Raw genomic sequence first — 15,758 nt, forward strand, 5'->3', positions numbered from 1 at the left:
CAATATGGAGGGAATGGTGCGAGTTCATTCTCCTCCGCACAGCCGATCATATGGAGGGAATGGTGCGCGTTCATTCTCCTCCGCACAGCCACATATGGAGGGAATGGTGCGCGTTCATTCTCCTCCGCACAGCCACATATGGAGGGAATGGTGCGCGTTCATTCTCCTCCGCACAGCCACATATGGAGGGAATGGTGCGCGTTCATTCTCCTCCGCACAGCCACATATGGAGGGAATGGTGCGCGTTCATTCTCCTCCGCACAGCCACATATGGAGGGAATGGTGCGCGTTCATTCTCCTCCGCACAGCCACATATGGAGGGAATGGTGCGCGTTCATTCTCCTCCGCACAGCCACATATGGAGGGAATGGTGCGGTTCATTCTCCTCCGCACAGCCACATATGGAGGGAATGGTGCGCGTTCATTCTCCTCCGCACAGCCACATATGGAGGGAATGGTGCGCGTTCATTCTCCTCCGCACAGCCACATATGGAGGGAATGGTGCGCGTTCATTCTCCTCCGCACAGCCACATATGGAGGGAATGGTGCGTGTTCATTCTCCTCCGCACAGCTACATATGGAGGGAATGGTGCGCGTTCATTCTCCTCCGCACAGCCACATATGGAAGGGAATGGTGCGCGTTCATTCTCCTCCGCACAGCCACATATGGAGGGAATGGTGCGCGTTCATTCCCCTCCGCACAGCCACATATGGAGGGAATGGTGCGCGTTCATTCTCCTCCGCACAGCCACATATGGAGGGAATGGTGCGCGTTCATTCCCCTCCGCACAGCCACATATGGAGGGAATGGTGCGCGTTCATTCTCCTCCGCACAGCCACATATGGAGGGAATGGTGCGCGTTCATTCTCTTCCTCACAGCCACATATGGAGGGAATGGTGCGCGTTCATTCTCCTCCGCACAGCCACATATGGAGGGAATGGTGCGCGTTCATTCCCCTCCGCACAGCCACATATGGAGGGAATGGTGCGCGTTCATTCTCTTCCTCACAGCCACATATGGAGGGAATGGTGCGCGTTCATTCTCCTCCGCACAGCCACATATGGAGGGAATGGTGCGCGTTCATTCTCTTCCTCACAGCCACATATGGAGGGAATGGTGCGCGTTCATTCTCCTCCGCACAGCCACATATGGAGGGAATGGTGCGCGTTCATTCCCCTCCTCACAGCCACATACGGAGGGAATGGTGCGCGTTCATTCCCCTCCTCACAGCCACATATGGAGGGAATGGTGCGCGTTCATTCTCTTCCTCACAGCCACATATGGAGGGAATGGTGCGCGTTCATTCTCCTCCGCACAGCCACATATGGAGGGAATGGTACGCGTTCATACTCCTCCGCACAGCCACATATGGAGGGAATGGTGCGCGTTCATTCTCCTCCGCACAGCCACATATGGAGGGAATGGTGCGCGTTCATTCCCCTCCGCACAGCCACATATGGAGGGAATGGTGCGCGTTCATTCTCCTCCGCACAGCCACATATGGAGGGAATGGTGCGCGTTCATTCTCCTCCGCACAGCCACATATGGAGGGAATGGTGCGCGTTCATTCTCCTCCGCACAGCCACATATGGAGGGAATGGTGCGCGTTCATTCTCTTCCTCACAGCCACATATGGAGGGAATGGTGCGCGTTCATTCTCCTCCGCACAGCCACATATGGAGGGAATGGTGCGCGTTCATTCTCCTCCGCACAGCCACATATGGAGGGAATGGTGCGCGTTCATTCTCTTCCTCACAGCCACATATGGAGGGAATGGTGCGCGTTCATTCTCCTCCGCACAGCCACATATGGAGGGAATGGTGCGCGTTCATTCTCCTCCGCACAGCCACATATGGAGGGAATGGTGCGCGTTCATTCTCCTCCGCACAGCCACATATGGAGGGAATGGTGCGCGTTCATTCCCCTCCTCACAGCCACATATGGAGGGAATGGTGCGCGTTCATTCTCTTCCTCACAGCCACATATGGAGGGAATGGTGCGCGTTCATTCTCTTCCTCACAGCCACATATGGAGGGAAAGGTGCGCGTTCATTCCCCTCCGCACAGCCACATATGGAGGGAATGGTGCGCGTTCATTCCCCTCCTCACAGCCACATATGGAGGGATTGGTGCGCGTTCATTCCCCTCCTCACAGCCACATATGGAGGGAATGGTTCGCGTTCATTCTCTTCCTCACAGCCACATATAGAGGGAATGGTGCGCGTTCATTCTCTTCCTCACAGCCACATATGGAGGGAATGGTGCACGTTCATTCCCCTCCTCACAGCCACATATGGAGGGATTGGTGCGCGTTCATTCCCCTCCTCACAGCCACATATGGAGGGATTGGTTCGCGTTCATTCTCTTCCTCACAGCCACATATGGAGGGAATGGTGCGCGTTCATTCTCCTCCGCACAGCCACATATGGAGGGAATGGTGCGCGTTCATTCTCCTCCGCACAGCCACATATGGAGGGAATGGTGCGCGTTCATTCTCTTCCTCACAGCCACATATGGAGGGAATGGTGCGCGTTCATTCCCCTCCGCACAGCCACATATGGAGGGAATGGTGCGCGTTCATTCTCTTCCTCACAGCCACATATGGAGGGAATGGTGCGCGTTCATTCTCCTCCGCACAGCCACATATGGAGGGAATGGTGCGCGTTCATTCTCCTCCGCACAGCCACATATGGAGGGAATGGTGCGCGTTCATTCTCCTCCGCACAGCCACATATGGAGGGAATGGTGCGCGTTCATTCTCCTCCGCACAGCCACATATGGAGGGAATGGTGCGCGTTCATTCTCATCCGCACAGCCACATATGGAGGGAATGGTGCGCGTTCATTCCCCTCCTCACAGCCACATATGGAGGGAATGGTGCGCGTTCATTCCCCTCCGCACAGCCACATATGGAGGGAATGGTGCGCGTTCATTCTCCTCCGCACAGCGACATATGGAGGGAATGGTGCGCGTTCATTCTCCTCCGCACAGCCACATATGGAGGGAATGGTGCGCGTTCATTCCCCTCCGCACAGCCACATATGGAGGGAATGGTGCGCGTTCATTCTCCTCCGCACAGCCACATATGGAGGGAATGGTGCGCGTTCATTCCCCTCCGCACAGCCACATATGGAGGGAATGTTGCGCGTTCATTCTCCTCCGCACAGCCACATATGGAGGGAATGGTGCGCGTTCATTCCCCTCCTCACAGCCACATATGGAGGGAATGGTGCGCGTTCATTCTCTTCCTCACAGCCACATATGGAGGGAATGGTGCGCGTTCATTCTCTTCCTCACAGCCACATATGGAGGGAATGGTGCGCGTTCATTCTCCTCCGCACAGCCACATATGGAGGGAATGGTGCGCGTTCATTCTCCTCCGCACAGCCACATATGGAGGGAATGGTGCGCGTTCATTCCTCTCCGCACAGCCACATATGGAGGGAATGGTGCGCGTTCATTCCCCTCCGCACAGCCACATATGGAGGGAATGGTGCGCGTTCATTCTCCTCCGCACAGCCACATATGGAGGGAATGGTGCGCGTTCATTCCCCTCCGCACAGCCACATATGGAGGGAATGGTGCGCGTTCATTCCCCTCCTCACAGCCACATATGGAGGGAATGGTGCGCGTTCATTCTCCTCCGCACAGCCACATATGGAGGGAATGGTGCGCGTTCATTCCCCTCCGCACAGCCACATATGGAGGGAATGGTGCGCGTTCATTCCCCTCCTCACAGCCACATATGGAGGGAATGGTGCGCGTTCATTCTCCTCCGCACAGCCACATATGGACGGAATGGTGCGCGTTCATTCTCCTCCGCACAGTCACATATGGAGGGAAAGGTGCGCGTTCATTCTCTTCCTCACAGCCACATATGGAGGGAATGGTGCGCGTTCATTCTCCTCCGCACAGCCACATATGGAGGGAATGGTGCGCGTTCATTCTCCTCCGCACAGTCACATATGGAGGGAATGGTGCGCGTTCATTCTCCTCCGCACAGCCACATATGGAGGGAATGGTGCGCGTTCATTCTCTTCCTCACAGCCACATATGGAGGGAATGGTGCGCGTTCATTCTCTTCCTCACAGCCACATATGGAGGGAATGGTGCGCGTTCATTCTCTTCCTCACAGCCACATATGGAGGGAATGGTGCGCGTTCATTCTCCTCCGCACAGCCACATATGGAGGGAATGGTGCGCGTTCATTCCCCTCCTCACAGCCACATATGGAGGGATTGGTGCGCGTTCATTCTCCTCCGCACAGCCACATATGGAGGGAATGGTGCGCGTTCATTCTCTTCCTCACAGCCACATATGGAGGGAATGGTGCGCGTTCATTCTCCTCCGCACAGCCACATATGGAGGGAATGGTGCGCGTTCATTCTCCTCCGCACAGCCACATATGGAGGGAATGGTGCGCGTTCATTCTCTTCCTCACAGCCACATATGGAGGGAATGGTGCGCGTTCATTCCCCTCCGCACAGCCACATATGGAGGGAATGGTGCGCGTTCATTCTCTTCCTCACAGCCACATATGGAGGGAATGGTGCGCGTTCATTCTCCTCCGCACAGCCACATATGGAGGGAATGGTGCGCGTTCATTCTCCTCCGCACAGCCACATATGGAGGGAATGGTGCGCGTTCATTCTCCTCCGCACAGCCACATATGGAGGGAATGGTGCGCGTTCATTCTCCTCCGCACAGCCACATATGGAGGGAATGGTGCGCGTTCATTCTCTTCCTCACAGCCACATATGGAGGGAATGGTGCGCGTTCATTCTCCTCCGCACAGCCACATATGGAGGGAATGGTGCGCGTTCATTCTCCTCCGCACAGCCACATATGGAGGGAATGGTGCGCGTTCATTCTCCTCCGCACAGCCACATATGGAGGGAATGGTGCGCGTTCATTCTCCTCCGCACAGCCACATATGGAGGGAATGGTGCGCGTTCATTCTCCTCCGCACAGCCACATATGGAGGGAATGGTGCGCGTTCATTCCCCTCCTCACAGCCACATATGGAGGGAATGGTGCGCGTTCATTCCCCTCCGCACAGCCACATATGGAGGGAATGGTGCGCGTTCATTCTCCTCCGCACAGCCACATATGGAGGGAATGGTGCGCGTTCATTCCCCTCCGCACAGCCACATATGGAGGGAATGGTGCGCGTTCATTCTCCTCCGCACAGCCACATATGGAGGGAATGGTGCGCGTTCATTCCCCTCCGCACAGCCACATATGGAGGGAATGTTGCGCGTTCATTCTCCTCCGCACAGCCACATATGGAGGGAATGGTGCGCGTTCATTCCCCTCCTCACAGCCACATATGGAGGGAATGGTGCGCGTTCATTCTCTTCCTCACAGCCGCATATGGAGGGAATGGTGCGCGTTCATTCTCCTCCGCACAGCCACATATGGAGGGAATAGTGCGCGTTCATTCCCCTCCGCACAGCCACATATGGAGGGAATGGTGCGCGTTCATTCTCTTCCTCACAGCCACATATGGAGGGAATGGTGCGCGTTCATTCTCCTCCGCACAGCCACATATGGAGGGAATGGTGCGCGTTCATTCTCCTCCGCACAGCCACATATGGAGGGAATGGTGCGCGTTCATTCCTCTCCGCACAGCCACATATGGAGGGAATGGTGCGCGTTCATTCCCCTCCGCACAGCCACATATGGAGGGAATGGTGCGCGTTCATTCTCCTCCGCACAGCCACATATGGAGGGAATGGTGCGCGTTCATTCCCCTCCGCACAGCCACATATGGAGGGAATGGTGCGCGTTCATTCCCCTCCTCACAGCCACATATGGAGGGAATGGTGCGCGTTCATTCCCCTCCTCACAGCCACATATGGAGGGAATGGTGCGCGTTCATTCCCCTCCGCACAGCCACATATGGAGGGAATGGTGCGCGTTCATTCTCCTCCGCACAGCCACATATGGAGGGAATGGTGCGCGTTCATTCTCCTCCGCACAGCCACATATGGAGGGAATGGTGCGCGTTCATTCTCCTCCGCACAGCCACATATGGAGGGAATGGTGCGCGTTCATTCTCCTCCGCACAGTCACATATGGAGGGAAAGGTGCGCGTTCATTCCCCTCCGCACAGCCACATATGGAGGGAATGGTGCGCGTTCATTCCCCTCCGCACAGCCACATATGGAGGGAATGGTGCGCGTTCATTCTCCTCCGCACAGCCACATATGGAGGGAATGGTGCGCGTTCATTCTCCTCCGCACAGCCACATATGGAGGGAATGGTGCGCGTTCATTCCCCTCCGCACAGCCACATATGGAGGGAAAGGTGCGCGTTCATTCTCCTCCGCACAGCCACATATGGAGGGAATGGTGCGCGTTCATTCTCCTCCGCACAGCCACATATGGAGGGAATGGTGCGCGTTCATTCTCCTCCGCACAGCTACATATGGAGGGAATGGTGCGCGTTCATTCTCCTCCGCACAGCCACATATGGAGGGAATGGTGCGCGTTCATTCTCCTCCGCACAGCCACATATGGAGGGAATGGTGCGCGTTCATTCCCCTCCGCACAGCCACATATGGAGGGAATGGTGCGCGTTCATTCTCCTCCGCACAGCCACATATGGAGGGAATGGTGCGCGTTCATTCTCCTCCGCACAGCCACATATGGAGGGAATGGTGCGCGTTCATTCTCCTCCGCACAGCCACATATGGAGGGAATGGTGCGCGTTCATTCCCCTCCGCACAGCCACATATGGAGGGAATGGTGCGCGTTCATTCTCCTCCGCACAGCCACATATGGAGGGAATGGTGCGCGTTCATTCTCCTCCGCACAGCCACATATGGAGGGAATGGTGCGCGTTCATTCTCCTCCGCACAGCCACATATGGAGGGAATGGTGCGCGTTCATTCTCCTCCGCACAGCCACATATGGAGGGAATGGTGCGCGTTCATTCTCCTCCGCACAGCCACATATGGAGGGAATGGTGCGTGTTCATTCTCCTCCGCACAGCTACATATGGAGGGAATGGTGCGCGTTCATTCTCCTCCGCACAGCCACATATGAAGGGAATGGTGCGCGTTCATTCTCCTCCGCACAGCCACATATGGAGGGAATGGTGCGCGTTCATTCCCCTCCGCACAGCCACATATGGAGGGAATGGTGCGCGTTCATTCTCCTCCGCACAGCCACATATGGAGGGAATGGTGCGCGTTCATTCCCCTCCGCACAGCCATATTTGGGTAATAGTGTGTCTTTTTCTTCTGCAGAGCTATTGTCAAGCTGTGAAAGACTTAAGTAAGGGAGAGTGGTCTAAAACTGTTGCTGGGACTGGGTCACTAACTATCCCTGTTCCAGGGGTACTCTTGATGGTAGAGATGCCTGGGTCTCCAACCTTACAATGCTCCTGTTAAACCGTAATCGGTCCCCAACCCAAGAGGAATGGGACAAAAATGTAAGGGAAACAAGACACAGAGACAGACAGGGATAACTGAATACCACTATCATACAACAGCACTCACCGGAAATAGGGAGGAGGATAGGGAAAGGGAGGAATACACAAAGCCAAATAGGAATATAACAAAGGACATAAACATTCATGTTCTACAGCACCCTACAGATCGCTACAACTACTGCTCCAACTATACAACTTAGCACAGGAAGAAGAATCTTCACCAGCAAGGCAGAAATGCCCAGAGCCAGTAAATGTAGGGAGTGGAGATGATTAGCAGCAGCAACAGCTGTGAGCACCAAACTGAATGTTCCCAGCCAGCATGGAAAGAGTCCTTAACCCCTTCAGTGCTGATGGAAATGAAATCCATTTAGAATAGGACATGAATCACAGCATCTCTAAAGAGGACCTGCGATTCATTACCCATTGTGACCATCTGACTTCAGGTCTCCCAGGGGGACATGACACCCTTGTTACAGCTACATAATGGTGAATGAATGCATCTCTCTTCTCCCTCTAGGTTCCTTGCTCTCAGTCAGCCCCCATATCGCTCGTTGGGTCCCTGGACTGTTTTGTCAGAATGAACGTGTGGCCTTGTGTGGACGGTGGCAGTTTGGCTTCTTCTCGCTTACGGCTGTAGGTGCAACAAATGTCGGATCCATCCGCATCTATGCTGATTCAGTAAGTAGCAGGCCACACTCTGGCTTGGGGGTTTCACTACTGAAGTGACCCCAATGTCCACAGAGCAGCTTCTTGTGGGTGGAAATATCGTGTAGTGATAACGAAGAGCAGAGACCACTAAGATCTGCACATGGCGTGAAGGGGCCAAAAGGAGGTGAATACAGAACCATTTATTCCCCCTCTTACCTAATGTTATCCATATGCACAGCTGATGGCAAAGTCATCAATGTGTTTCCTCTGTACAAGTCACTAGAGCGGGTGTACTTATATACTGTACTGTACTGACCCTGTGTATAAGGACAGAGTGGAGCTAGAGCGGGTGTACTTATATACTGTACTGTACTGACCCTGTGTATAAGGACAGAGTGGAGCTAGAGCGGGTGTACTTATATACTGTACTGTACTGACCCCTGTGTATAAGGACAGAGCGAATCCATCAGCGGTGCGGCCATTATGGCAAAATTAGGGATAAACCTCCGGTAATATCCCCCCATTCCCAGGAATGCTCTTACTTGCTTCTTGGATAGCGGTTGCGGCCAGGTCTGGATTGCCTCCACTTTATTTACTTGCAGCTTTAATTCGCCTCTCCCGTCGACATAGCCCAAGTACTTGGGCTCCTCTTTTCCGACCACACATTTTCTAGGATTTATGGTAAATCTCGCCTTCCATAGAGCATCCAGAATGGCCTGTAGTTTAGGTAAGTGACTAGCTCAGTCTGGGGTAAAGACTACGATGTCGTCAAGGTAAGTTGCGGCATACATATATTGTGGGGCTAGGATCCGATCCATAGCCCTCTGGAAGGTGGCTGGGGCCCTCTGTAGTCCGAACGGCATCCGAGTGTACTGAAAGCACCCATCAGGTGTCGAGAAAGCCATCTGGGACATGGGGATCTGTCAGTAGCCCTTCGTCAGGTCAAGAGTGGTGATGTACCTTGCCGGTCCAAACCTCTCAATGAGTTCGTCGACGCGGGGCATCGGGTACGCGTCACATTTGGGATACCTCATTCAGCCGGCGATAGTCATTACAAAACCTCCACTCTCCATTGGATTTTGGTACGAGGACAATTGGGCTCGACCACCCACTCTTTGACTCCTCTATCACTCCGAGGTCTAACATCCTCTTCACCTCGTCGGAGATCACCTCCCGTCTGGCTTCCGGAATCCGGTACGGCTTCAGATTCACTCTTACATGTGGCTCTGTTAGCATGTCATGCTCTGCCACCTGAGTATGCCCCAGCAACTCTGAGAACTGCTCCTGATTTCGCTGTAGTAGTTCTCGACACTGTTGCTTCTGAGCCAGCGATAGTTTCTGCTATAGTGACCTCTTCCACCTTGCCTTCGGGAGTGACTCCCAGGCAAGGAGTTTCCACTGCTTCCCAGTCCTGCCACGGCTTGAGCAAGTACACATGGTATATTTGGTGCGGCTTTCTTCGGCCAGGCTGGTGGACTTTATAATTAACCTCGCTGACTTTCTCCACCACCTCATACGGACCTTGCCATTTGGCCAGGAACTTGCTCTCGACTATAGGGATTAACACCAAAACACGGTACCTGGGCTGGAACTGCCTCGGCCTCGCTGATCGGTTATAGACCCTTGCCTGGGCTTCCTGCGCCTGGAGGAGATGCGCTTTCACGACAGGCATCACTCTCGCTATTCTTTACTGCATCTGGGCGACATGTTCAATGACGCTCTGGTGTGGCGTAACCTTGGCTTCCCAGGTTTCCTTAGTGATGTCCAGGACCCTCGAGGATGTCGTCCATACAGAAGCTCAAATGGAGAAAAGCCGGTAAAGGCTTGCGGAACCTCCCTTACTGAGAAGAGCAGGAATGACAGCGGGTAGTCCCACTCACGTCCATCCTTCTCTACGACTTTCTTGAGAATTGCTTTCAGGGTCTTATTAAAGCGCACTACTAAGTAGTCTGTCTGTGGATGGTAATCAGATGTTCGTAACTGGGTAATCTGGAGGACCTTGCACATCTCCATCATTACCTTTCTCATGTATGGGGTCCCTTGATCCGTTAGGATTTCCTTCGGCAGCCCGGTCCTGGCAAATATATGAACCAGTTCCCAGGCTATGCATTTGATCGAAGAGTTCCTTAGCTGTACTGCTTCTGGATACCGGGTCACATAGTCCATGATTACTAGAATGTATTGGTGACCAGGAGCGGCATAAGGTAACCCAAAAGCAGCGTGAAAGACTGGTGGAAAGCAGCCAAGACGCATGAAAGCTGGGATTAACAATCATGGTTATTCCACCAAATATTGATTTCTGAACTCTTCCTGAGTTAAAACATGAGGATTGTTCTTTCTAAATGAATAAGAACTTGTTTTCTTTGCATTATTTGAGGTCTGAAAGCTCTGGCTCTCGGTTTCTCGGTTTCTCTGTTTCTTTTTTATTATTTTGACGATTTCCCATTTGCTGCAAATAAATACAACATTTTTAGCTTTGAATTTTCGGAGACGTTGTCAGTAGTTTATAGAATAAAACAACAATGTCTACAACAAAAATCTACCTAGAAAGAGAAAAATCAGAGAAAATTACCATTTTGCAGTGGCCTCTTAATTTTTGCCAGAGCTGTAGGTCCATAGCAATCCTCTCAAAGGAGACCTCTATCACTGGTAGTGTAACTAGCGGACTATGGCAGTGGGAGGAGGAAGCGGTTATTTGGCAGGTGGGACAGGACCTACAATAGTTCAGAATTTCTCGGTAACCTCTTGGCCAATAAAACCTTCTTATCTCAGCCAAAGACTTTGCCTCATTCTTCAAGCAGAAGATTGACACCATAAGACAAAGTTTTTGCCTAAAGTCCCCCCAGCCCCACCTCACACCTACTCAATTGTCGTCCTCTAAAACCAGCTTCTCCACCATTACGGAAGATCAACTTTCCTCATTACTCTCCAAATTACACCTGTAATTAACCTGTGAACTTGACTTAATTGTGTCCCACCTCATCCCCAACCTTACCACAGTCTTCATCCCAACCCTAACCCGCCTTTTCAACCTGTCACCAACAACTGGTGTCTTCCCCTCATGCTTCAAACATGCCTCGATCACACCCATCTTCGAAAAGCCCTCCCTTGACCCATCCTCTCTCTCTATCTACCGCCCCATATCACTTCTCCCCTATGCCGCAAAACTACTACTTTATCCTCCTCCTCCTAGACCTGTCATCTGCCTTCGACACAGTGGACCATTCCCTCTTACTCCAGACTCTCTCATCTCTCGGCATCACAGACTTGGCCCTATCCTGGATCTCCTCATACCTAACAGACAGCACATTCAGCGTCTCCCACTCACACACCCCCTCCACATCTCGCCCCCTATCTGTCGGTGTCCCCCAAAGGTTCAGTTCTAGGACCTCTGCTCTTCTCCATCTACACCTTAGGCCTGGGACAGCTGATAGAGTCTCATGGCTTTCAGTATCACCTCTATGCTGATGACACACAGATCTACCTCTCTGGACCCGATATCTCCTCCCTACTAACCAAAATCCCACAATGTCTGTCCGCCATCTCATCCTTCTTCTCTGTCAGATTTCTAAAGCTTAACAAGGACAAAACAGAATTCGTCATTAGTAGTGTTGAGCGAACATGCTGGACACTGCTCGGTACTCGCCCGAGCCTCACGCTACTCGGGATGTTCGGCGAGCACCGAGCATTTCCGGGTTACTCGGGCGGGAGCTCGGCTCTCCGCCCTGCATTTTTGGTGCTCTTTACAGAGCCAATGAACAATGACTGTGACAAAGTATCTCACACCATCCTTATTGAAAAAATGACCAAGTATGCAATGGACCAGGCAACTGTTAGGTGGATTCATAACTGGCTTAGTGATCGGACTCAAAGGGTGGTTGTAAATGGCTTCACATCCAGCTGGATGAATGTCTCAAGTGGGGTACCACAGGGCTCCGTCCTGGGACCTGTATTGTTCAACATCTTTATCAATGATTTAGATGAAGGAATTGAGGGTAAACTGATTAAATTTGCTGATGACACAAAGCTAGGAGGGATAGCTAATACTAGAGAAGAGAGAGAGAGGATTCAAAAAGACCTAAATAAACTGGAGCAGTGGGCAGCAACCAACAGAATGGTTTATAACAGGGAAAAATGCAAAGTACTACATCTGGGCAATAAAAATGAAAAAAGCATATACAGAATGGGAGGAATAGAGCTGAGCAACAGTACATGTGAAAAAGACTTAGGTATACTAATAGATCATAGACTGAACATGAGTCAACAGTGTGATGCAGCAGCAAAAAAGGCAAATACAATTCTGGGATGTATTAACAGAAGCATACAGTCTAGATCACGTGAAGTCATTATCGGTCTTTACTCCTCTTTGGTCAGACCTCATCTGGAATACTGTGTACAGTTTTGGGCACCACATTTTAAAAAAGACATCGACAAACTGGAACAAGTTCAGAGAAGAGCGACCAGAATGGTGACCGGTCTGCAAACCATGTCCTATGAGGAACGGTTGCAGGATTTGGGAATGTTTAGCTTGCAAAAAAGAAGACTGAGAGGAGACTTAATAGCTGTCTACAAATATCTCAAGGGCTGTCACATTGTAGAAGGATCAGCTTTATTCTCATTTGCACAAGGAAAGACTAGAAGCAATGGGATGAAACTGAATGGGAGGAGACACAGATTAGATATTAGAAGACACTGTATGACAGTGAGGAGATCAATGAGTGGAACAGGCGGCCACGAGAGGTGGTGAGTTCCCCTTCAATGGACGTCTTCAAACAGAGGCTGGACAGACATCTGTCTGAGATGATTTAGTGAATCCTGCTTTGAGCAGGGGGTTGGACCAGATGACCCAGGAGGTCCCTTCCAACTCTACATTCTATGATTCTATGATTCTATGCAGGGATTGCCAGCCAGTCACTGTAATGCCGCAGCCATGTTGTTTGTGGGCATTACAGTGATTGGCTGGCCGCACAGCGTCACCTCGAGGATTTAAAACCGGGCGCCGCCATCTTGGACACAGTCGCTCCGGATCAGACAGTGTAGGGACAGCGCTGTTGATTTAGGGAGAGATATATCCTGCAAAATAGTTAGTGTAGGGTCTGTAAAGGCTGCCAGATCAAACAAACAGTCCTTCTCAGGACTAATATCCATCCCAGATATCAGGCAGGCTGTATAGGAGACGCAGTGGTTATACCAACAAACGCTGCATTACAGTCCTGTGTGCTCCTGTCTCTGAAATTGCTGGACTTAGCTCCAGGTCTCAGGGGCCAGGAAAAATCCTTTTTTTCTCATCTAAATCCTTTTTTTTTCCTCCTTCACACTGTACAAATACCCGTCTTATTAACCTTTTGGTGTGTCCCCCCCAAAAAAAAAGTGTGTCTCTGATTTTTCAGACAGAAATATATCTGTTGAAAATAGTCTGGTGTAGGCTAGAGAAACAGAAGTGTGGTTTTGCAGTTCCACGGGTCAAATCTCTGTATTATCCACTTTTAGGCCATTTGTATCTAAAAAAAAAACAGTTTGAGTGTGTCGCTCACTGTTCAGCCGCAAATCTATATATTTAAAAAAGTGTGGTATACCCCAGTAAATTATAACTGTGGTTTTCCTCTTCCACGGTTCTAATCTCCTTTTTATTACCCTTTTTCCATTGATAGTGCGAGTGTAAGATATTTTACTTCATTTACAATGGGCAAGGTGCGTGGCAAGGGACGTGGAAATGGACGTTCTGGTGATGGTTCGTGCAGAGGACGGGGCCGTGGCCAAGGTGAAAATGTGCCACAACCAACAGCCACATCTTCTCGCTCCCACTTCTTGACTGAATTACTAGGGAAGCACAGAACAACACCAGTATTGAGAACTGATCAGTGTGAACAGGTTATTAATTGGATAGCAGACAATACTTCCAGTTACCTGGGCACCACCACCTCCGGTCTGTCTTCCACACGGTCAACTCTTAGTAGCCGTGAGTCTCGACCGAATACTCCTCCTCACCCTGATGCTCCTTCCTCCCACCATGCCGAGTGTCGTCAGACAGCAACTGATCCCACACTTGGACACTCTGAAGAGCTGTTCACTGGTCCATTTCCATATTTGGGCCCCTCCCCTGATACGCTTGAAGTGGTGGAAGAGGAGATCCCATGTTGCGATGCCCAAATATTTGAACAGCCACGGCCACAGGAAGTCGACGCTGGCAATCTGTCACAAGAGGTGGACGATGACGAGACACAATTGCCAGGAAGTGAGGAGGAGGATCGTGGTGTGCAAGTGGAAGAGGAGGAGGTGGTGGTGGATGATCTAGTAACTGACCCAACGTGGAAGGAGGACATGCAGAGTGAGGACAGCAGCACACAGGGGGAGGGAGGCAGAGTACCCCAACAGGCAGGAAGAAGCAGTGTGGTGGCCGCAGACAGAAGGCAGGCAACCGTTCCCCGTAACACCAACACGAGGGACGATGCCAGTACAAGCGGTAGGTCTTCCAGAGTCTGGAATTTTTTTAAAGACTCTTCTGATAACCCCAAAAAGGCCATTTGTACCACCTGCCATGCCAGCATCATCAGGGGTGACAAAACTACCAGCCTGACCACCACCAGCATGATCAGGCACATGGCAGCAAAGCACCCGACTTTGTTGGGCGAACCCCAGGGTCCACGACCAGTGTCAGCGGGTGTCACCACTGCTTCTTCCACTGTTGTGCGTGCAATAGAACCCCCTGTTGTGTGTGCAAGGCAATCCCCTGTCCATACTGCATGTAAAGATGCCCCCTCCTCTCAGTCTTCACTTGTTATGGCAGTTTCTCAAGAAACATCATCAACGTCCACGTCCCACCGCAGCGTTCAATTGTCCATATCCCAGACCTTTGAACGAAAGCGGAAATTCGCAGCTAACGCCCCACAGGCCACAGTCCTAAATTCGCACATTTCACGACTGCTTGCGTTGGAAATGCTGCCTTTTAGGCTGGTGGAGACGGAATCCTTCCGCAATCTTATGGCGGTGGCTGTCCCTCGGTACTCGGTCCCCAGCCGACACTATTTTGCCCAGTGTGCCATCCCCGCACTACACAACCACGTGTCCCAAAGCATCTGCCGTGCCCTCAACAACGCAGTTACTGGGAGAGTCCACCTGACAACGGACACGTGGACAAGTGCTTGTGGCCAGGGACGGTACATCTCTCTGACGGCACACTGGGTAAACATAGTGGAAGCCGGGACCCGGTCGGACCTTGGGACGGAACACATCCTCCCCACACCGAGGATTGCGGGCCCTATGTCAGTCAGAGTTGCCCCCACAGTGTACAGCTCCTGCGCATCCTCCTCCTCATGTTCAGCCTCCATCTCAGATATCACCACATCAGTTACAAGCTGGAAGCATTGCACTACTGCCTCCGCCAAGCGGCAACAGGCTGTGCTGAAACTCATAAGCTTAGGTGATAAACCTCACACTGCTTGTGAGTTGTGGACAGCTGTGAAAGAGCAGGCAGATCTGTGGCTGAGACCGCTGAACCTACATCCAGGCATGGTCGTATGTGACAATGGCCGTAACCTGGTGGCGGCTCTGAGGCGAGGTGAGATCACACACGTACCATGCCTGGCTCATGTGCTTAACCTCGTGGTTCAGCGGTTTCTTAAATCGTACCCCGAGTTGCCAGATCTGCTCGTGAAAGTACGCCGCCTGTCAG

General features: G+C 51.9%; 1 protein-coding gene across 1 annotated transcript in view; it reads left to right on the forward strand.

Moving 5' to 3' along the window:
- Window positions 1-15,758, forward strand: part of LOC141162699 (phosphatidylserine decarboxylase proenzyme, mitochondrial-like) — a 76,823-nt gene that overhangs the window by 47,822 nt on the left and 13,243 nt on the right. Inside the window, exon 7 of the mRNA XM_073649064.1 lies at window positions 7,956-8,116. Within this exon, the coding sequence (XP_073505165.1) occupies window positions 7,956-8,116 (161 nt within the window). The remainder of the gene's footprint in view (window positions 1-7,955; window positions 8,117-15,758) is intronic.

Source organism: Phyllobates terribilis, unplaced genomic scaffold, assembly GCF_046119375.1.
Source record: "Phyllobates terribilis strain yellow unplaced genomic scaffold, ASM4611937v1 Scaffold_9__5_contigs__length_417890890, whole genome shotgun sequence".
Lineage (NCBI taxonomy): Eukaryota > Metazoa > Chordata > Amphibia > Anura > Dendrobatidae > Phyllobates > Phyllobates terribilis.